Source organism: Montipora capricornis, chromosome 10 (assembly GCF_036669925.1).
Source record: "Montipora capricornis isolate CH-2021 chromosome 10, ASM3666992v2, whole genome shotgun sequence".
Taxonomy (NCBI): domain Eukaryota; kingdom Metazoa; phylum Cnidaria; class Anthozoa; order Scleractinia; family Acroporidae; genus Montipora; species Montipora capricornis.
In genome coordinates this window covers 2,412,048-2,435,215 of record NC_090892.1, presented here as the reverse complement: position 1 = coordinate 2,435,215, position 23,168 = coordinate 2,412,048, and the positions used below count along the sequence as shown (strand labels likewise).

The window sequence follows — 23,168 nt, the reverse complement described above, 5'->3', positions numbered from 1 at the left end:
AAATTGAGGTTTAAACTGAAGGTGTTCTCGGGAGCGTCGTGAGTTCGCAGTTCGACTCATTTCATTCCACTGTTGAGTAATCATCATCGGATTCCTTACTAGTTATCCTTTCTTGGATAGCAATAGAGAATGAAAGCGGGTGGCAATGTTGTAGCTTGTGCAGCGGAAGGCAAAACCTTAGTCTACGCCCGTAGAGAAGAGTTTGTTTCTCTCGGCCCTAGTCCTAGGTGGAGTGAATGAACTGGCAGCTTTGTTGAAGCAGAAGAAAAAATATTGAGCCGATACGTTCTGTGAATGCATCGGATTATCTCTCCACGGGATAAAATTGTTTCGCCACAATGTGGTATAATATAATTACTGGACTGTTTTCTGAGCGAAAGGTCATTGTCGTTAATTAAATACTTTGGGCAATGAGTGTACAGAAACCTGAGAAAAATGTGATGGCCCGGAACCAGGCCTGGATGTTTATCAAGTTTCTTTGCAACAACTGCTCTTGTTTCACAAGTAACTGCGATGATCTTTCACTTAGAGATCCGTTTCATATCCGTAGTTCGTTCGACATGTAATGAAAAATCTTGGCTTTCTTTTTTGGTCAATTTCTCGGAAAAATTGCCTTCATTACATCAAGTGCACTTTAAGGTGGCTCACACCTGTCCAGCTTCAAAAATTTAGGGGTTTTATTGGAAGGATCAACTCTACAACACTGTCTAACAAAACGGATATGTTATGGTACCAAGTGAAACGCCAGTAATTTCTTAACAAGGTGCACTCGTTGATGTGACGTAATAGGTCACCATGGAAACAAAAGAGCCATCTAAAAACGCATTATACTGGGTGACCCCCAATTTTCATTTCTGGAAAGTAATTAGCAGGCTTGGATAAAAAGCGTTTAAAAGAAATAATGGGGCATTTTTAGATAGCTCCTTTGTTACCATGGTCGCCTATTACGTCACATCAATGAGTTTGTCTTGTTAAGCAATTATTGGTGTTTCATATTGTACCAGAACTATGTCGTTACACGACAAATAGTTGGGTAGATTCAATCTTTTCAAATAGTGCAGTTTGATGAAACTGATTCGTGCCTCCGTAAAAGTCCCATTGCTCCGTAACCAACTTCGGGACTAGAGAAACAATTACGCAAAGTAGAGGAATTATAGTGTTCACTTGGAATTCGTTTTTGGTACTTTAGACGTGATTTCGCGTCAACTGAACATGTTCACTTCCACTGAAAGGGATAAGTTCACTACGCACACGTAGCTCGGATGGCGAATCAGAGGATTAGCCTTAGCTGTTTAATTATCCGCCAACCTCGTTCCCAGGTTAGTTATTCGCCAGCCTCGTTCCCAGAATCTCTCTTCTCTGCCTCGAAAAAGAAGGCAGGGAAGAGAGATTCTGGGAACGAGTTTGGTCCTTTTCCCTCCTTTGGCGTGTTCTCTTCAGGATCTTACAATTTTTGTGGTGTACCTTATAATTAACACCCCTGTGTTTATTAGCTAGAGGAAAGTAAGATTGGTGAACGGCTTTTATACAACCATTATCGTGAAAAAGAAATTCACCTTTAATAGCAAGGAATACAAGTAATGATACATTCAGAAAATCTCAACAAAAAAAAAAAAACATTTTATGCGTTATTTTATAGGAATATTATACTTTGCCAATATTGAAAGACAACAGGCAGGTTTAACTGCAGTCCAAAAACTAGACCTATACAATTAAACGGCAATTTATTCTATAAATAAAACATAATATAACCATGCAACATAACTCTCCCCCTTCTTTTAGTGCTGGGCTCTATCTAGGGGCCTGTTTCTCGAAAGTCCCGAAACTTTTCGGGGCATTTTCGGGTGTCACAATTCCTTTCGTATCTCAAGAACGGAGAGGATTTAAGTCGTCAAACTTCACAGACATATTTCTTATAGTTAGCTTGGAAACACGTTAAAATGTCGCCTTTCCAAAACGAGCGGTTGGCAGTTTCACAAATGGCTTTTCGGGCCCGAAAAGTTATCGGGACTTTCGAGAAACGGGCCCCAGGCAAGAACGTCTGAGTCAAAGAGAAATATTTCGTTCATATAAAAAATTCCTCAATATATAGTTAAATCCTTATTTATATAATAAGCTCAATAATACACGCATTTTGATTGATCTGTTAGAGGACAGACGCACAGCTGAAGTCATCATGCCAGTGGCGTGATTCTCTTGACCAATTGTAGTTCTTTGTAAAGTGCAGCAACCAACCAACCAACCAATTTATTTTGTATAGACAATAGATTACGTCAGAGTGCTATTTGCACACAATAGAAAGACATTATTATCCTTGCTAATATTGTTCAAACATCACATTTCTCAAATAAAATAAAATCGATTGAACAGCATAAGTGCTTCAATCTCAGTACATCTTCATTTACAGCTTGACTTCCTTGACTGTCTTGTTTTCTGTTTCTTTTTGATTTCCAAAGCAAGTTCATCAGACATCTTGTAAGTCTTCTCTGTATCCAGTAATTTCTTAAGCTTCTGATTTTCTGATTGCAACAATTGATTCCGAATTGTTTCTCGTCTCAGCTTCACTATCACTTGATCCAATGACTCCTCTCTTTTTCCTAAACAATAAACCAATGCTTGAAAGGCGGTAAGTGCTGCAACTAAGTACGACTGCAGTGCTACACAGACAGATAATACTCCCACATTGATTGCTACAAATGTAACTGTTCTCCATGAAATGTCTGTCTTCTTCTTTGGACGCTCACGTTTTTCTTGTGCCCACTCTAGGTTCTTTTTCTCTTCAAGTTGATCTTCCGCCAAATCTGCGAGTTCTTGTACAGAGTTTTGCAGATCAGCTGCCATCTCACCATTTTCTTCTTCGTCAGCATTTATCTCTTTCAATGTGTTTATCATACTGTTGTAGAACTTCGCTCTCTCTAGAGCTTTTTCCTCTGCTTTGGAACGTACAGCATCTTCAAGCTCTTTTGTCTCCTTCCGTTTAGGGGACTGTTTAGAAATTATATGCTGCATACCTTCCAGTTCTTGTAGTTGCCAAATTAACTTAGCCAGTGTATTTCGCTTTTCTTTCCTTTCCTGCTTTTCTTTCTCAATTTCTTTCATTAGCATATCGATTGCGGACTTCTGGGATTTGACCACGTCAAACTGTCTATCCAAGAGATCGGTCATTTCGTCCATTTCTTCGTTTTGTTCTTCAAAGTTTTGTCTCTCATATCGTAACATCTGGGCCACTTTCTTTCTGGAGAGCCATGCGTTAGTAGAAAAGGTGACAGCTATCCCAAACATCACATAGGGAGCTGCGAAGTGAAGAACCGACAGCTTGCATAGCAAGAATGATATTGCGAGGCAAATGGGAATGACTGAGATAGGGATATTGAAAGCTTTGATACCATACTCTCTCCTTTCGTCAGATATGACAGCCAACTTTTCAAGCTCCGCTATCTTAGCTTGTCTCTCCATCATGTCGCTTTCCCTTAGTTGCCTCATGTAGTCAATTTTCTCTTGTAAAACCTTATACTCCTCGAATCCTCTTTTGCTTTTTTCCGCCTCATAAAGTTTTGTTTTTTCGATCTCTTGCCTCATTCTCGCTTCGAACTCTTCTGCATCTCTTTGATTGTCGTAACTGGAAATAGCGTCGTTTGTGGCCAATAGTTGTTCCATTTCCACTCGTTTGACTTCTTTGTCGGCTATTTCGTCCTGCAGTTGCCTCTTAAGCTCTCCTATTAATTTCTCATCTCCCTCCCGAAGAATCGACATTTCTTCGATTTTGTCAAGCAACTCTTTCTCTCGATACCTCACACCACGGAATCCCTTCTCGGTCACGTTTTTCCTCAAGCGATTGACAAACACAAAGATCGAGATTACTGAAGCTGCAATAACTCCGAGCCAAAGCCGGGATGCTTTTGATCCAAAAACAACACCGAAAACACCGAGGGCAATTGCAGCAAAAACAAATACGAAAAAGGTTTTCCACTTTACCAGTGGTTTTCTTGATTTTTCATTTAGGAGAACGTTTTCATCAACACCTGATTGGTTATTTTGGTCTGGATGGGCATATTCAATGGTCGATTCATCGTTCTCTTTGACAGCACACTGAACTGCATTTCCAACTAAATCGGGCAGAGGCAAAGTGGTTGAAAGATTTACTTCTTCACTGTTTGTTGACTCCCCGTTTTCATCTCTTTCCCTTAGTCGTAAAATATCTCGTCCATATCGGTTTTCTATAGAAACCAACAGCGTTTGCAGTCGCTTTAATTTCTTTTCTTTTTCGTCGATCTGTGTAGAAATAACACCACGTATGCTGGTACGTCTCTTTAGGTAATTCTTTTCATTCTCACCTCGTAACTTCGCACTCTTATCATCCTCTTTCAAGCTCTGTGCTATCTGTTGTTGCTCTGCTATCTCCCCCTGCAGGGTATCGATTTGTTCTTTCAGATCTGCCACCATTTCAACCGCGGTACCTATGTCCTCTTTGCTCTTTCGCATTTTCTCGGCATTCTTCAATGCATCTTCTCTTTCTTTCTCCACTGTCAACCCTTGATAAACAGATTTCACAACCTGGATAGACATCTCCAAATCTCGAAGTTCCGAATCTTTCTTTGCGAGTTGTGCTTTGTATTCCTTACTGAGATTTTCGATTTCTTTTTCTTTCATGGACAAATTCAATTTTAATTTGTGGATTTCGTTCTCATCCCTGTATTCTTCTTTTGTTTTCGATGCCTTATCGCTTTCCTTGCTGCTACTAAGTTCTATTATTATCCTAACTTTCTCATTCAAAGCATTTCTCAAACTTTTCGCTTCCACGTGAGCTTCTTCCACTAAAAACTTTTTTATTTCGATATCAGCCTGGAGTAGTTGATAGGAAGATTGAAGCTTCTTTAGCTGTGTCTCAGCTTTTAGTGCCCTTTCTTGCATTTTCCTAAACGATGCACTGTCAGTTACGTCTCCAGTTTCACTTAGCTGCTTACGCAGGTCAGTTAATTCCCTAAGCTTATTATTCATAATTCTTTTCACGTTGTTAATCTCGTCTCTCAAACTGCTGAGAGCTTCGCGAGATTCCTTTGCTGTTTCTATTGGTTCATCGTTGTCATGTTGTGACCCTCGTTTCCTCTTTTCTTCCACTTCCTTGACACAGATATCTCGCTCAGCTTCATCGAATTCCTTCTTCAAATCCTTTACTTGACAAATGGCGTCTTGAGCAAAGTTTTCTTTTTCTTGGCACAGAATCCGGATACCCTCCAATTCTTTATGGAGTTGTTCTATTTTATCTTGCTGAACTCCACAGAGGTCTCGTAGCTTTATATTTTCTTCCTGTCTGGCGCGATTCTCTCTCATCCGTTCTTCATATTGCTCTGTAGTTGCATGCATACGACTGAAGCCTTCGTTTACCTTGTTTTCAAGTGATCTCACTAACTCGGCTAGATCGTGGTTTTTTTTCTGCTCATCAGCGAGCAAAGTCTCAAAGTCATGGCTTCGATTCCTTTCGCTTTCCAAATCGTATTGCAGCCTTTCAGATTTTTCGCGATATTCTTCTCGCTCATTATGAAATAGCGTGATCCTCTCTTCATATTCCTGAAGTTCAAGGACTCTTTCGACCTTTTGTTTTCGTTCTTCCTCGTATTTTCTGTTGAGATCCTCTAAGAGCGATTCCTTCTCAACAAGACGTCTTTTTCGCTCCCTCGACTTCTGTTTTCCATTCTTCTCTATAGTCCTCCTTGCTAAAATCGCATCGAACAGGTCATCATACTGATTTTTCTTTTCTTGAAAATCTCCTCTTGTTCTACCCAATCCATCGACAACATTGCGATCACGTGACTCCTTTTCATCGTCAGTTGAACTTTGACCGTCTTCCAAGTCTTTTGCAAGTTCATCTGCCACTTGGGCAAGCAAGCGGTCTTTTTGTTCCAAGGTGTTTTGCAATTCGCTCCTGGAAATCTCTTTCTCAAACACTTTGAACTGCTCTGATTCCAACATGGACTCCAGCTCCTCTGCTTTCTTGGCCTGTATTGCTATCTTCTCTTGCATTTCATATTTCATCTCTTCTGTGAGCTTTCTTTCTATTTCCTTTCTGTTAAATTCTTCCTCGCGACTTAATCGTAACTGATCGTGCAAATCGCTATTACACTTTCTTTCATATTCCAATTGTCCTGTGACCTCGTCTCTTGCTATTCGTTCCATGTGCAGCTGTCCTTCAAGGTCAGTCAAAATGTTGTCACGTCGTACAGTTTCATTTCTTTCTTTCTGAAGCATTTCATCTAATTTTCGACTTTGCTCTTTTTCAGCCTCAATGTTCCGTTTAAGTTCGTCAAAGGTCTCGCTATCTTGGGCAACATGTTTTTCAAGTTCTCTAACTCTTTTCTGAAGCATTTGACCTTTCATTCTTTCCTGGTCACAGTGCTCTGCAATCTCGCGATTTTTTATCGCTTCGGCGTCTATCTTGCGTCGAAGCTCTTCAAAAAGAAGCTCATCCCTGGTTGTTGTTTCCTCTAACTCTTTGATCCTCTCCTCCATCTGCGACTTGAAGAGCCTTTCACTTTCCAGGTCAGCTAGAAGTTCCTCCACACGAATCTTTTCGGCTGCCAGTTCGTTTATCAGCGTGTTAATCTCTTCGTCTTTCTCTCTGATTAGTTTTTCAGCCTTCTCTAACTTTTCTAGCACTTCACATTGTTTCTCTTCCACTTGCAAACAGTTTTCTCTGAGGTTATCCAGAAGACTTTTGTCACTGTTTATTACTGTCTCTGCCTTGTTGAGCTTTATCTCTAACTCAACTATGCGGTTTTGCTCTGATTGAAGCCGAGCGGTAAGGATCTGGTAACATTTTCTTTCTGTGTCCAGCTCCGATTTGAGTTCGTCCATGATATTATTCATCTGTTTTGCTGTATCCTCTTGCTCTTTCAGCTTGTTTCCAGTCTCGTACAAGGAACTCTTGTCCCTGTTCAGTTCTCCCAGTACAGCATCCTTTGCCTTTCGTTCCTCAGCAAGACTTGTTTTGGTTTTGTCCAGCTCCCTTTCGAATTCCGATTTCAAGAGCTGCTCAAAAGACAGCTTCTCTTTCAAGTGTTTGGTTCGCTGCATTTCTTCCTCCAGAGCATCAGTAGCGTCACTTAGCCTTCCTTCCTCCACTTTCAATGTTTCTCGCAGGTGTTTCATGGCATCCTCTCGTTCAACTCCGCGGACTTGTTCTGTAGTGAGAGCTTCACTTAGTCTGAGTGTTCGATCTTCAGCTTCCATGATAACCTTGCTTAGCTCTTTACTTCGTTCTATCTCACTTTTTAGTTTTTCTCTAAGATCTGCGATCATGTTTTCCTTCATAGCGGAGTTACTTCGTTCGATCTCCAGGCGCTCGTTCAGTTCAAACACGCTGTTTTGCTCTTTCTCCAAACAAGACCTTAATTCCTCCAGAAGATGACCTTGCTTCTCCATTTCATTCTCCAGCTCTCTTATTTGTTCCTCTTTCTTTGAATTCTCTTCCATTGATAAAGCGACCGTTTTTTGCAACTCTTGATCTGCTTGCATTTTGATTTCTTCCAGTTTATTCTTACTGTCTTGTAGATTTTCATCCAATTCTTTAATCATCGTCTCTTGTAAGTCCGAGTTAAGCTTTTGCTCTTCCTTCAGTTCTTTTTCGAGCTTTTTAATAATCTTTTCTGCTTCGCGAATTTCTGTTTGTAGGGTATGTGACAACTTTTCTTTGTCCTTAACTTCGTCTTCCATACCTTGAATCTTTTCACGCAGTTTCTCTTTTTTCATCTCTTCTTTTTCCAAAGTCGAGACCAAATGATCTATTTTGGCTTCGCTCTTCGAAACTGTGGTTTTCAGTTCGTCTCTTTCAACTTCCCAAGGCACTCGTTTTGATCTATCATCTTCAAAGTTAGCTTTTATTTCGAGCAAAATGGACGAAAACTCAATATTTTTCTGAAACACTTCATCCAACTTATCCTGCAGTTCCTCGATCCTGCGAGCTTCTTCCGAGAATAACGCCTCTAACAACTCTTCAAAGTTTGACATCTGTTTCATAAGTTCATGTTCCGGCAAACTTCGTAAGAGTTTCGTTGGACTTTCTGGTCTGCCATCGGATGCATGGATATCTTTAACAGGTGCTAAGTCTCCGCTTAATTCCTGGTAAGATTTTCGTATTTCTCCAAGCTCTTGTTTCATCTCAACTACAAGGTTATCATACTCAGAAGATCTTCCCAATAATTCTTCAATTTTCCTGTCTTGTTTAGTGTTCTTGTCGGTATGCGTCCTCAGCTCTTCTCGAATGGTTTTGCTTGTTTCTTCCACTGCGCTTACACTCGCTTTCAGTTCTCGAATGAAAGAACTGTGCGAGGCAAGCCTCTCGTTTATTCTTTTCATTGAAGCATCAGGAGCCCCTACGCGTGGTGAGTCGTGTCCACCTGGTGACATGCAATGCAAATGTCGATTTATCTTATCAACTTTCCCTTTAATATCGTTAACAGTTTTCTGGTATTCTTCAACCCTCCGTTTTAAATCTTTCGTCACTTCTTTCTTTTCTGTAGATTTTCCTTTCTCAGTAGCTAATACTGATTCAATAGTAGACGCGCGAAGTTTCTCCTTTTCAACTTGTACTTCCAAATCTCTAATTAATTTCTGTCCGTCTTCAACCTTCTTCGTCATCTCCTCGGAATGTCGCAGTTGCTGCATCGCCCTTTCTTTCACTGCATGCAACTGTCCAGAGAGATCTTCGTTCCTCGCAAGATCTCTCTTGTTGGCTTCGTTTAGTCGAGAAATAAGATGGTCTCGATCTTTGACTTGTCTCTGCTCAGCTCTCAGTCGGCCACGAAGATCGTCTATTATTTCTCCCAATCTGATGACCTCTTCGTGCATGTATCCGTGTTTTTTGTCCTTGTATTCCTCTGTTTTAAAGTAGAGTTCTTTTCTTGTCTCATTGGCTCGTTCTGTATTTCCTGAATCGCATTCATCAGTGTTCGATAACACGTCTTTGAGCCTCACCATTTCTTCAAGACGCTGAATCATATCCTCGTACACAATATTTTTTCGCTTTTCTCCTTCAAGTATTTCTAAGAACTCCTGGACATCCGATTCCTGTTCATCTAGCTCTTCGCCGGGCTCTTCACCAAGTCGATCTTCGTACTCTGGCAAGATACTTGCATCAGGACATTGCTCTAGTTCTTGAACACGCTGCGATACATTTTCATTGACGTTGCTTCCTCTCCTTTCAACTCCAAAAACAGATTCTTTGATCCTCATTACATTATTCATTCTATCAACTTCGTCTTTCAGATATTTTATGATGTCTGTTTTCGTCTGGTTATCCATTCTAGAGAAGTCGAGCTGATGCTTAAGATGTGTCACCTCGTCTCTCAGCTTCTGTTCTTCAACAGCATACCTCGTTACAAGCTCTTCAATTCCAAGTTCTTTTTCATTTACATTTTCTTTCATCTCCTCAATAATGTTAAGAAGCTGTTCATTTTGCTTTTCTGCCTCCATGAGGTTTTCAATTGAATTGGATTTGATTCCTTGGTTATATTGGTTCAGAGCATCTGCGTCTGAAAGTTGTTCCTCAAGATCATGGATAAAGCGTTGACTGTCCTGATTCTTCTGGCGTTCTTCCTCTATTAGTTCTTTGAGTTTATTAAGCTCTTCACCTTTCTCGGCATTCCTTTCCTTTTCTTTCTTCAATTCGTTTTCGGCGAGTTCGGCAACCTTTGTTACTTCTTTGTTCTCAGATTCTGTCAAGTAGATCTTCTTTTCCAGCATTTCGCATTTGACTGAATATTCATTTTGCACTGTGCGCTCTGAGTTAAGATTCGCCAAGGCTTGCTTAAGTCTTTCCTCCTTCTCCAATAAACTTCTGTCTTTTTCTTGAAGGATCCCCGATAATAATTTATTATTCTCCTTGATCCATTCCAACTCTTTCTCTGCATTCTCTAACTTTTCTTGCGTAATTTTTAGCTCCACTGTTATCTTTCTTATTTCTTCTTCTTTCTCTTCAAGTATTTTCTCATTTCTAACAACTCTGTTTTGTAGCTCCATGACACTTTGAACATTATCCTCGTTTCTTTGTCTTTCAGCTTTTAATTTGTCTTTGAGGTCTTCATAGTCACAAACCTGAGAACGTAACTCTTCAAGCGTTCCTACTTTTTCTTTGATGGTTTGAAGTAAGTTGTTGATTTCTTGCTGGAGAAGTTCAATTCTCTTTAAACTGAGCTCGTTCTTAGATTCTTCGTCTTCTAGTTGGTTCTTGAGTTTTGAGACTTCCATTTCCATGTCAACATTAACCCTTTTTTCATCATTGATGGTCTGCTGGAGTTCCCCCACTCTTCCTCGTAACTCCATAACTCTGTCTCTTTCTTCTGCGATATCTTCATTCAAGGCCTTGTTTTGTGACTCAAGATCAGCCGCAAGCTTTTCATTTTCGTCCAACAAATTACGGATTGTTTCTATCAGCTGCCCCTGTTCCTCCTTTCCTTTTTCTTCGGACTCTATCCTTCGAAGGAGTCTTTCAATCTCATCTATGTTTTCGGTGTTGCGATCTTTCTCCCCTTTTATCTCACTTTCTAAGTTTTGGATGTAACCCTGATTGTCCTCCAACTTTTTCTTCAGCGTCTGGACAAGTAAACGAACTCGAGCAAAGTGTTTTGTGACGCCTCCAATTATTTCTTCACCTTCTTTATCATCGTCAAGGACATCTAACTCTTTCTGTATTTCAAACAGAAGCGCCTCAGCTTCGTCTTTTCCTCTCTCTCCCTCAAGAAGTTGCTCCTGCAAGGATTCTATGTCTTCCTGTAAGAGTTTATTGCGCTCCTGTAATATTTCAATTTTGCGTTCGCTCAGCTCTTCTCTTCCCTTGAGATCTGTTACTTTTGCTTTGAGTTCATCAGCTTCCACTCCCTTTTCAAAATTTACGTATTTCTCATCGCTCAACAGTTTATTCAGGTCTTCTACTCTAACTTTCAGATCATCAGTGATTTCATCATGTGTGGCTTGATTTTTCAAAATCGTCGCTTCGGATTCCACAACTTTGTCCCGAAGAAGCGAGATTTCGTCAACTAAGGTTGTATTCCTTTGGGCGCCTTCGCTGTTGAGATCTTTCTCTGCTTGTATTTCACCTCTTAAATTTTCAATAAAAGTCTGATTATCTTCCAGCTTTTTCTTCAGTGTCTGGACGAGCTGATTAAGACGCTTGTAGTCATTTGAGTCACCGTTGCCCGCGATGTTTGATCCTTTTTCTTCGGTATCCTCTAGTTCACTTAATTCTCTCTGCATTTCAATGAGCAGTGACTCTACTTCTTCTTTTTCCTTCTGCGCCTCTGAGAGTTGCCTTTGAAAAGATTCAATATCTGCTCTCAACAGGTTATTCTCTTCTTCAAGAATTTCAATTTTCTGTTGGCCCAGCTCTTCCCTTGTCTCCAGGAAGTTTACTTTTCCCTTGATCTCCTCGACCTCCACTCCCTTTTCAAAGACAATGCGTTTTTCTTCATTTAGTTGCTTAGTTAGGTCTGTCATCCTTTCCCTAAGATCTTTCGCAGTTTCATCATGGATGGCTTGATTTCGAAGTATCGTCTCTTTGGCCTCTACAATCTTGTCCCGAAGAAGTGAGATCTCGTCATCTAATGCCTTGTTCCTTTCGATGCTTTCGTTCTTTTGACTTTTCTCTGCTTGTACTTCGCTTTCCAAAATTTCGATGTAAACGTCATTGTCTTCCAGCTTCTTCTTAAGAATATGGACAAGTTGATTGACTCTTTGAAAGTCCTCTGTGTCACTTGTTCCTTTTTCTTTTGCATCCTCAAGAACACTTAATTCCTTTCGAATTTCAAAAAGAATTGCTTCGGCTTCATCTCTTCCTTTTTCTCCCTCCAAAAGTCTTTCTCTTAATGATTCTACATCGTCTTCTAACAGTTTATGACGCTCCTTAAGCATTTCAATCGTCTGTTGGTTCAGCTCCTCTCTTGTCTCCAAATCGTTTATTTTAACTCTTAGCTCATCCGCTTCCATTTGTTTTTCAAAGACAGTGCGTTTTTCGTCATTTAGTTGCATGTTTAGGTATTTCATTTTCTCTCTCAGGTCTTCTGTAATTTCATCGTGTCTGTTCTGATTAAGAAGAATCTTCTTTTCAGCCTCCAATATTTTGTTATGCAGGAGTAAAATTTCCTCATGCAAAGCCTTATTCCTTTCGATACTTTCAATATTGCGATCTTTCTCTCCTTTTATTTCGCTTTCCAAGTTCTGGATGTAACCTTCATTGTCATCCAGCTTCTTTTTGAGCGTCTGCACAAGCTGATTAACACGTTTGAAATCATTTGTGTCATCTTTCCCCACACTATTATCAAATTCCTCTCTTGCATCGTCAAGGACATTTAACTCCTTCTGTATTTCCAACAGCAGTGCCTCAGCTTCGTCTTTTCCTTGTTCTCCCCTTGCAAGTCGCTCCTGCAAGGCTTCTATATCGTCTTGTAACATCTTATTGTGCTCCTCCAGCAGAGCAATTTTCTGTTTGTTCATCTCCTCTCTCGTCGTCAGATCTTTAACGTTTCCTTTCAGTTCATCAACGTTCATTTCCTTTTCAAAGTTGATGCGTTTTTCATCTCTTAATTGCTCACTGAGATCTCTTACCTTCCCTCTTAGATCTTCCGCAATTTCTTCCTGCACTGTCTGATTTTGGAGGATCGTTGCTTCTGCGTCTACTATTTTGTCCTGCAGAAGTGAAATCTCGCTGTCTAGGGTCTTATTCCTTTCATTAATTGTTTCTGCCTTAGCCTGTATTTTCTCCATTTTTGCTCTTAGGGACTGTTCATTAGATTCCATGTCTTTCTTCATCAGTGCAAACATTCTACTGTATTCTCTTGCAACTTCAGAAGCCTTTTTCCAAGCATTCAGCAATTGACTAACATCTTCAACATTGACTTTTGAGATCAGGGACAGCTTCCGTTTCTTACCGTCTTTAAACCTTTGGCGAAGAGTATCATACCACTCATCCACCTCTAGTTTCAAGTCCAAGAATTCTTTATGACCCTCGCTTGTTGAAAGTACTTTTATGTCCATACCTCGGACACGATCTGCAAGACGTGGCCCTTTCTCCTCCTCCTCTCTTATCGTGTCCAAGATGTCGTCCAAGTTTTGCAATCTTCCAGTGACGTCATGACACCTGCTGTCAATCAAATTGCAGAATTCTACAAATTCATCCTTTATCTTTTCACCAGCATTAAAAGAGTCTTCGAGGTCCCGAAGCTTTGACAGTATTCCTTGGAGATGCCTTGCTTCATTGTGGTACTTTTCTGTAACCTCTTCCAAATGTTCCTTCCTTTTGCTGATCTTATCTCGTATGGTTTGAATTTTTTCTAGAAGATTTCGTATGAGGTCTTGAGAAGCGTTATCAGAGTCTTCGTCAGCCATGAAAAGGTTTAGATGACGGTCAACACTGAAAATCAAGAACATTAAATGTAGATCTTGTTAAAGCAGAGCTCAGTGGTAAAGGCAAAGTGGAACTCAGGAAACAAGTTGAAGATAAATTACGATATACTTGTGAAATATCGTTCTGAAGTACCATTTTGGAATAACTAAAAGCCGTTGGTATACAAAAGTAGAATTCTAAAGAAGCACCCTCTTAGCCCTCCTAGCTACAAAATAATCCTCAACAGTTTTCTACTTAATTGACAGTCCAGGGCGTACCCCTGCTGTTCGTTGTCGTGAAACGAAAACTTGGATACTTGCAATAATCTAACCACCAAATAAAAGAATTAAAGGCAAATGTTAAAATTACTGCCATAAAAGCTCCAGGGAGTAATGAGCCGAGAAGTCTCTCTGTTTAACTTATACCATTGCCAATTGTTATTCTCTTTGAAATAAAGTCAGTAGACGATTCCAAGTCCAAAACGCATTCCAGAAAACTGCTGTATGTTGTTATTTAACGGCATACATTTTCTTTATATCACCAAGTGTCCACAATACACACAGTAATTTATTCCGTAAATGAATTTTCTATCTTAGTATTATTGTTATTTGTTACTGATCATTGGCAGATTTTTCCTTTCGCGATGCTGCAATCCAATTCAAGTTTAATGGTTTGGGAAATGTTGAGTAAATACCGCACAGGACGACGCCGAAAAACAAAGGTAAATCATTCAATTGGTGGCAAAACGCTGTTTACTTGTTTCCAGAATCATTTGAATAAACAGAAGCCTTGAAACAAATTCGAGTGTCTTCATGCAATAAAAAACAGCTTCACTTGACGTTACATTTCCATATCGAGTGCAGATACCACTCACATAAATGACTTTTATGTTATCTGCTTGTCGAAACCCAGAACGTGTGGCTAAAAGCCACAAGCATTTCATAACAAGCGCGTCATAAAATACAACACCTGTCTTTGAACTGGTGCGAACTCGGTGACAGATAATATTACAACTTGATAGGCAATGTAATTCTTTTGAATCCTGCTTTAAGCATTTACAACACAGATGACCAATTCCATACAAAAAAAAAACATTGGAATTGTGCTATTAAAAGATACACACAACTCCCTACGTGGCCATTTTGCTTTGGGAAACATGCTTGTTCCCAAAATGGTCGTACATATATATATATATATATATACATTTTCAAGATTAATAAATCTTTCTCTGTAAAGACTCGTAGGCAATCGATAACCAAATGGTTCGTTTTCGTTCACCGATTTGTAAACTGTAAGTTGTAAGCCCTTGTAAATTGTCCATACTCGCATTGGGATATTACTAATGACAAAGTATCGAGAGACAGTTGGCAAGAAACGACTATTGGGAATTATGTCAATGTGAACGATTACCTCAGTGACTGTAGAACAGCTTTGAACAATCAGTCGAGCCCAACAACACTTGTCACATTTTAGGAAGGGCGTTCTCGCATAAGTGAAGTTCTGTCATACTAAAGTATAAAAGCGCGGTTTTCTCCAAGACGCGTCTCCTTAAAGACTTTTCCCAAACGCTGTAAGGAAACATTGGGCTTACAAAAATGCACGGGGCCTAAGCTAATCAATATTTAATGCATATAAATGAAGCTTTGCCATTTCCTGGGAGGTGTTTAAATTTAAACTTCCAAGAGGTACACGACATTTCAGCCAGAGAGCTGTCAAACTGCGAAGATTTCATAATGGCAAGAAAGACAGTTCAGAAAAATCAAAACGCTGTTCCAGGTGGTTTTAATGCAGGCATCTTAGTAGAATTTCTTATTTTTCTCGTTTTACAAGGATTCGACATTTATTGCAATTACGGCGTTTATTTTGAATCTTCGAAGTCTGAGACTATTTACGAGGATTATATTTCTAATCTGGAAGCCATAAATGCAACTGAAAAGTCAAGAGGAAGGAATCTAACAGTTCTACCTTTGGAATTTTGCTCCAGTTCAGAATTCAAGCCAAATAAAGTGACTGAACTTTTTGAACAGTATACTACGACAGTTGATATTTATCTGACGTTCACTGTGGTTGCCTCGATTATCTTCTCTCTGCACTTTTTGCTGTGGCTCGCAACAATTGGATTTTCCCTAATGGAAGCTGACTTTCTTCAAGAGAATTGGGACCATCTAGTGAAAGGAAAGATTGGATTTACCATTGCCGCAAACTTTATTCAGGATATTCCTTGCTCTACCATTGCAATCGAGCTTTATCTTCTAAGGAGGGGCACAAATGGGTTAATCTGTTGGCAGTGCACAGTGGATCCACAATGTGATTCTCAGGAATATCTCGAAACTCTTTTAGCTCCAAGTACTCAGGCTCTGACACTGCTAATTGTAGCAATATGCCTAACGACCCTTTGGAAGGCTATTTCATCTTTCTTTCGTTGGAGTCGAGCGGATGAATGTGATGTCTTCATAATCCGAGCAACAACTTCTTTATTTGCCGGATTCCTTTACGCTTGTATCATCATGACGCCAGCAATGACAATTCTCAAGTATAGATTTTTTACACTCCCTGGCGTAACCCCTGGATTTCTTGCCGATTTGATCGACAAGTTGTTCATTATAGGTGCTTTGTTCTGGTCTATAGGAATCTTGACTGTATTTTGCTGTCCATTATTGCGTTTGATAAGGCTTGCACAATAGACACCTTGAATGTTGACGTTAACGGAGATATGTCGTAGCTTTCTATTCAGTTACAGTCCAGGGGACGACTTTCTTATCTGGATACCAATATATTTTTAAAGAATTATTCACTTGATTATTTTTCAAAAGAATCCAGCTGAAGTGTTATTTTTGGATTTGTTTACGTCTTCTAATCGTTGGAAGTGTCACAATTTCTTCTCTCTTTCCCTGAGATATTTCTAAGGCGTAATAACAATTAATTAAATGAAGGCCTTCAGAATTTTACCGACAGTAAACTATTGCAGAAGCTAGGAGGGTAGGCAAACAAAACTCAATCATGAACTCGATTTTATTTCAGTTTGAGTTCTTGAAATAAAGGCTTAAAGGAATTTCAATATATGATTAGAGAGTCTAAAAGACTAAGTACTGAGACTTGTCAAACGAAGCTCGACCTGTTTAAAATGCGAGTCGAAATGCCTAATTTATGTGACAGTCACGGTTGTTAGTTCTATATAACAAGGACCTCTAAATTACTTGGACTCGCTTTAGGAGAAGTTTCAGTTACCCAAAAATTATCCAAATTGCATCTGTTCTCCAAACAATTTCTAGCGTTGAAGGGCCAGATTTTGTGGGGCTGATACAGGTGTTACCTTATCAGCCAGTGAATTAAAAAAAATTTTTCATGGCTGCAGGTCGTTCTTAAAAGAGAAGCATAAGCAAATGTCAGATTGTTAAATAAATAACTAGGCTATAGCATGGCAGTTATGGAATTGTCTATTCATTGAACAATTATGGCTAAATAATAATAATAATAATGATAATAATAATAATAATAATAATAATAATAAACATTTGTTTAAAAACAATTGTCTCTGCGCCAAAATCTTTGCGATGTTTAATAACTTGACGTTGCCTGTGTAGATGTTGTTGGTAAAATGCGTTCTCAGGATGAATCTATTTTTAAATTGGTGATCCTCATTTTACCTAGGATGAATATGCACTCCCCCACCCTTAAGGACTGAAAACACCTATACCTTCCGTCGAGCTCTTAGTATCGGTTTCTGTATTCATACACTTATCCCTTCAATCTCAACATTACAACATAGTAAGGGAACAGAGAACTGAACTATGCACTTACCGTTACTTATAGTAATATAGTAAGTAATATAGTAAGGGAACAGAGAACTGAACTATGCACTTACCGTTACTCGAACTCGGACACTCCAGATCTGTAGCCCTGTGTCTTCACCACTACACTACAACGACGAACATGCTCAACTTAACACAGCTCTTTTTATTATTTACTTTTGTGTAATAAGTCAATTAATATCCATACATGTATATATAATAACCAAAACTACTCCTAACCTGACCATAACTTTCTCTAGGCTTAAATTTAGGCTCCAAAAAAGTTTCGTCAATTCGCATGCGTGCACATTCAACCTACAATAGGTAAAACGGGGATCACCAATTTAATAATCTAGGTAAAAACGGATTCAACCTGAAATCGGATTTTACCGGCAAAATAGCCACCAAATGACTTGAAGACGGACATTGCATCGCATTTTAAAAGACCAGTTATCCAAAGAAGGAAATCACAAAGCGTGTGATTAAAAAAAAGTCAACAGCAGAAAATATCATTGCTTACATTTCCAAGTGAGACAGGTAGAATGCAAATAAATGACAAATATTCTAGCTAGGGTATAGTTGATTTAGCATTAAATGAAAAATTTCGCGCATTCATTCTTTCCTGTCAGCGTAAGAAATATTGCTTATGGAAAACGAGTCGGAGCCAATGAGTGGCCTTTGAGCATCTACACAACCAAAAAAGAACCTTTTGTGCATTATACCTTGGTGTTGTGCTAATATATGGCAGCCGCGGACTCCGGGCAAAATTCTGCTGCTAAGTAGATGAATATCAATAAAGAGGAATACTGATGGAGTGCGCGTTGTTTTTCACTACTACCTGTTGGTGGTCGTAAACTGCTTCTTCTGAAGTGTCTTACGGCTGGCATAGGATACACTAAGCCCGAAACATGATCATATAAAGTTTTTTTCCTAGGATCTTACCAATGAACAGTTTAGTATTCATATATATGCTGGGGACTCGATCATCTGGAGTCTGTAGTTTTAGTTTGAATGTTTAGTTGAGAACTGAACGGAAAATCCAACATTGAAAATTTAACAGTGTTTATTTGAAAAGGACTTGTTTACATTCGGCGCAAATGGATAAATATAGTATCACACGCACGCAAGTTGTGTTAGCGGTCGTCATTTTGTAAAGGCCTGTTATGTGACGTAGCTTTCCAAGGAAGACAATGTGGAAGTTATATGGCGTCGACAAAATCGTTTGAGCAAGTGTATGCTAGGATTATTAACATGAAATCTGAAAACCTTCACACTTTTTAAACATGATATAATCACCAGTTTTTAACGCTTTCTCTGAATAACACAAAGTCCTTTTGTTTTCTTACGCTTATACACCTACTAATTTACCTGGCAAATAAACGCAAGCGTTGCACTGTATACTGTGACGCTTGCAAGGTCGTTCATGATGAATCATAAGTCAGTAACAAGTATCTGACATACCTTATTTGAAACGCTTTGCTTGATTTCAGCTTTCAAGTTATCATCTCGCCAAGAAAGAGATATCTGAGGAATAAACGCTTCATTGTAATTCGCGGTCAGGAACGCCTGCAGATTCAAACCAACGTTTTCTTCGGCAACACGCAAATTAAAATCGAAAATGTATTATTTATGGCGAACAAGCCAAGAGAAATTTTAGATTATTCCTAAAGACTTTGGGGCACTTTTCCCGCTGAGCTACAATAGTTATTTCGTAGAATTTCTTCTCCTCCTTTGATTTTTCTCTTCGTATTTTCAGTTGTTTTTCTGCAATTATGAACTTGTTTGTTGAACTATTTTGTCCCAGTGTTTTGCCCGTTGTCCGACAGATTTCCAGCTCCAACCACATTTACAATAATCGCAATTACGTTTCCGCGAAAATGATTTGCTCAACAATTTACATACCGCCAAGCTGGTTTTGTCAAACGTGTGACAATCCGTAAACACTTGGCAAGGCTCAAAAACATCTGGACCTGGAAATAAATTTATCAGGTCAGTAAAAACGATTCATTTATTTCCTGCCTTCATCAAACAGACTTCAAGCAGGTCCTTTGAAATTGGAAACGTCATCTCTAGAGCGCCCCGTATCGTGCCTGGTTCTATTATGGTTATTCTAGCCAGCTAGTACTCTGTGTTAAATGAATTGAAAAAAAAAGAAGAATATTTTAACAAGGTAAGACGAGTGCAAATAAACTGTTTTTGTTGTTGTGTTCCGTCTTTTACACTTATGTGATATTTTGATGTGGTTCATCAAATGGCAAGATACCAGAAAGTCTTGGCAATTTATTTTTTCGTTCGAGGAGAAAGCATTATATTCGTGTCAGTCCTGCGGGATTCCCATCGAGTATCGATCGTGATCCCTTACGATTTCAGCGTTCGGACGCCATCTCGTTCTGACACAAATAACCTCGATCTCATGTGATAGTGTCGCGGCTTGCTCAGAGGAAGTAAAGCCTTATTGGACGGGGTTAGAACTTGGATGGGTGGCCATCTGGCAATACCCCGTGGCGTGGGTGGGTGGGTCGTGGGTAGGTCTTAGGTCTTGTTGGTTTCGAGAATTTCCAGTCCTTGATAAAAAAAAGGGTTAGGGTTAGGGACCCACGACCCACCCACCCACGCCGATTAGACACTCTGTTTTGGCTACCCAGCAAGAAAGGCAACTGATATCCCACAAAACTGTTATTGCATTAAGGCCCGTGTGCAATGGACGCATCCAAGCAAATCTCTTTTTGGGCTAGTAATTAAGACTCTCTAGAGACTTTAAAATTGCATTTAACATGCAAAAGCAGGAGAAGTCGAGTCAGTTGGGACAATAAAAAGAAATACATCTGCTGAAGGAAAACTATATTTCTTTTTTGCCGTTTTCTTTTTAACCTGGACCCGTACAACACATGTATTCCATAATTGTTTCTAATAATATTATTAGCAACAAGATAACAGTCAAAATACTTAATGGTGTGATACCTTCGTTACTGAACAAATACTAGAAAAGGGTACAAAACGATTCTCCCCAAAATATACAACTACTTTCAAATGCCTCGTCGATGACAAATCTAACTTACCTCACTAATCCTTGATTACTTCCAGCTACTGACCCTAAAGCAAGCTATTTCAAGTGAAAAAAACACCAATGGGCGTCCAAAGGACGAAGGAAGAGTGACTTGTCAATCTGTGATACCGACAGCAGAGAGATTATGAGTAATCAAGTCAAAAGCTCTGTGTGCCTACCCTTTAAAATTTACCCAGACTTAAAAAGTAGCCTCAAGAAAAAAGTAGTGACGAGACAATTTATTTACAGTAACCCTTTTGATAATTGTTGGTTTTTATTCACATGATCAGTGAAACTAAAAGAAAACCATTAGAAAAGGGCTAAATCCTGGGAAATTCGTCAAGTTAAGGAAACCGTGTTGGCTTCTACTTCTTCGTTTTGGGGCTGTGCCGTGGGCGTCACGTGAAATGTGATCTTTTAACAAAGCTAAACAAGACACAAGGAAAAGAGCCCTTAACCAAGAGCGTACAGCTCTCATTATAGGTCTGTATGTCAAGGCGTTCTCAGGGAACAAGTCATTATTTGACGTATTTTTAGATAAATATCGGACCCCACGAGTGGCCTCTCTTTAGGGTAATAATTAATTATGAAAGGCTTACGATTGGCCAAAAGAGGTCTGGTTTGGCGGGAATTTCATTGTAAGAATAACTTGGGGGCTGCTGCTGATGTCAGATATCCCCAAGCATACTTATGAAAAGGGGATAAAATGCTACTGTAAATCTGCACTCGTAAAAACGAAATACTTTCAGGAAAAAAAGCTAATAAAGATAATGTCGGTTTAAAGGGGGATAAAATGCTACTGTAAATCTGCGCTCGTTGTAAAAACGAAACACTTTCAGGAAAAAAAGCTAATAAAGATAATGTCGGTTTAAGGGCAACGACCATAATAAAGTCAGATGTTGCATTTATTTTTTAACCCATGTTTGCGCTTAGGTGTTCAGATATTTAGATATGTTACAGTAGATATTAAAAGTCTACAGGTTTATTTGTAGCAAGCGTTATTACTATTACTATTACTATTATTATTATTTCTCATTTATAAGAGATATTGTTGTTCTTCTCAGTGCTTAGCTTACTAAGAGCTGAATTTCATCATTTGTGGATTTTAAACAAGTTTTTCAGGGCTGATATTGTTAATAAATATCAAGATTCTTGATAACCACGAGGAAGAGACGGTGATGAGGCCCAGATGAAGAGGACCGAACCATACATCTGGCCAATATAGTTTTTTTTTTCAACTGCCGCCAGGGTTACAGCGGTCTCTGTCATTGTGTCACCCTGATGAAATTCAACAAGGGACAGCAAAAGATAACAGCAAGTACCATAACCCAAAATATAGCGCCAATGACGTAGACTCGATCTATAATGTCTTCCAGTAGTGATTCACTTATACCAGGTCTAACGAAATAACGGTATCTTAGAACTGTCATGGCTGGAGTCAGGATTACAATGGAATACAAACCGCCAGCAAATACAGCTGTACAAGCTCTGATGTAAAACGCTTCGCATTCGCCCACTCGGCTCCATCGATAAAAACTTGAGATGCCCTTCCAAAGGGATGTGAGACCAATTGCAGCCAAATTGAGCCAAAGGGCTAGAGTGCTCCTATTCAATCTACTTTGGAGATGTTTAATGTCTTCACAGAGACCAGAAACTTTACAGCTCCAACAGATCAATCCTTGTTCACCTTGCTGCAAAGCGAAAAGCTCTGCCGAGATTGCTGAGAGTGGTATATCTTCCAGAATACTGGCAGCTGCCAGAAAATACACTTTCATTTTGATCAACGTGGCTTGAGTGTTGGCATTAAACCGACGACTGCGGAAGGAGAGTTGAAGGGTGTATAGCCAAGTCAATAAGTTTAAAGTAAAGATGAACGCTGTTACCGCAAGGAAAAAGCTGTATAAATACACTATAGATACAAAATGGTCAATTTCCTTTCTTATTTTTTCATCTGACCATTGTACTCCAACACAAAAGTCAGGGACAGAATTATTAATTGACGAGAGGTTTGGATACGTTTCGTATTTTTCGATGCTGTTGAGTACCATGACAGAGTCGTTTAAGACCCAAGTGTTGCTGAAAAAGTCAAATCCTTGAAGAAGAAGAAAGATCACAAATTCCGCAAGTAAGCCTTTATTAAAGCCAGCAATTTTTGATCCATTGACTGTTTGGGGGACAGAACTTCGACGTCTTCGTTTCTTCCCTTTTTCTTTACCGGATTTCGCTTTCTTGAATTTCCATTTCTGCCTTTCCTGAAGAACATCTGTGGCTACAGATTCCGCATAATCTCTTACGGTACCTTGTCCTGCGAAACGAACGGTTTTGGCCATTGCAGACAGGGAAATCCTTAACAAATCGAGCGCCTATTGATGTGATGAGCCGTAAACACTCTTTGGCATGGGTGAGGCTTTGTTTTTCAACGTGGTTCCAAAGAAGGAAAATAGGAAAAATGAGATGGAGGGATTGCGTTCATGGATCTTTGTAAAAGCCGCAAACTCTAACCGGAAGGTGGTCCATGATAAGATTTCTATCAGTCTAGAAAGACAACTATTAAACGCTCTTGCAGGTATAATTTCACCGATTGACATCTATGCGTAGCAACATTTTTCATTTACAGTATGTTTACATGTTGCGGGTGGTACATTCGGAGCAATTTAAGGAGCAAGACTCATTGGCTACTGACAAAAAGGAATAAAATGCAAAACTTCTTCATTGTTGAAACACGTTTGGCAACGGTCCTAACGACTTGACATCACGAATTTTGTAATTTCCTTGATAATCTTGTTCCGTTAGAAATTTCAGACCGCTTTTTACCATTCCCAGGTAATTAAAGCCACGAATCCCGATACTTTGATGTTCTGTGTTGTCTTGAGCATTTTCAGAGGTTGGTAGAACTTGAGATACAGAGAGTATCGGAAAGTGGGCGCATCATAGCAGAAATTTGCGTTGTTTGCGTTTC

General features: G+C 39.4%; 2 protein-coding genes across 4 annotated transcripts; both read right to left on the bottom strand.

Moving 5' to 3' along the window:
- Positions 1-1,540: 1,540 nt before the first annotated feature.
- LOC138021596 (golgin subfamily A member 4-like) lies at positions 1,541-18,820 on the bottom strand. 3 transcript variants are annotated; one of them, XM_068868498.1, is made up of 2 exons: positions 18,625-18,820; positions 1,541-13,399 (listed from the first exon to the last, which is right to left on the bottom strand). In XM_068868498.1, the coding sequence occupies exon 2, from the start codon at positions 13,372-13,374 to the stop codon at positions 2,398-2,400; it is 10,977 nt and encodes a 3,658-aa protein (XP_068724599.1). In that variant the 5' UTR covers positions 13,375-13,399; positions 18,625-18,820; the 3' UTR covers positions 1,541-2,397. The 3 variants fall into 3 exon arrangements, with proteins under 3 accessions (XP_068724599.1, XP_068724600.1, XP_068724598.1); XM_068868499.1 differs by lacking the exon at positions 18,625-18,820 and adding an exon at positions 18,106-18,200; XM_068868497.1 differs by lacking the exon at positions 18,625-18,820 and adding an exon at positions 14,783-14,928.
- Positions 18,821-21,096: 2,276 nt separating this feature from the next.
- Positions 21,097-23,155, bottom strand: LOC138021599 (uncharacterized). Its single transcript, XM_068868505.1, has one exon. It carries the CDS (start codon positions 22,537-22,539, stop codon positions 21,475-21,477), a length of 1,065 nt encoding a protein of 354 aa, XP_068724606.1. The 5' UTR covers positions 22,540-23,155; the 3' UTR covers positions 21,097-21,474.
- Positions 23,156-23,168: the final 13 nt, after the last annotated feature.

Excerpts from the sequence above, each read along its gene's own strand:
- LOC138021596 (XM_068868498.1), bottom strand. The coding sequence starts at position 13,374 with ATGGCTGACGAAGACTCTGATAACGCTTCTCAAGACCTCATACGAAAT.
- LOC138021599 (XM_068868505.1), bottom strand. The coding sequence starts at position 22,539 with ATGGCCAAAACCGTTCGTTTCGCAGGACAAGGTACCGTAAGAGATTAT.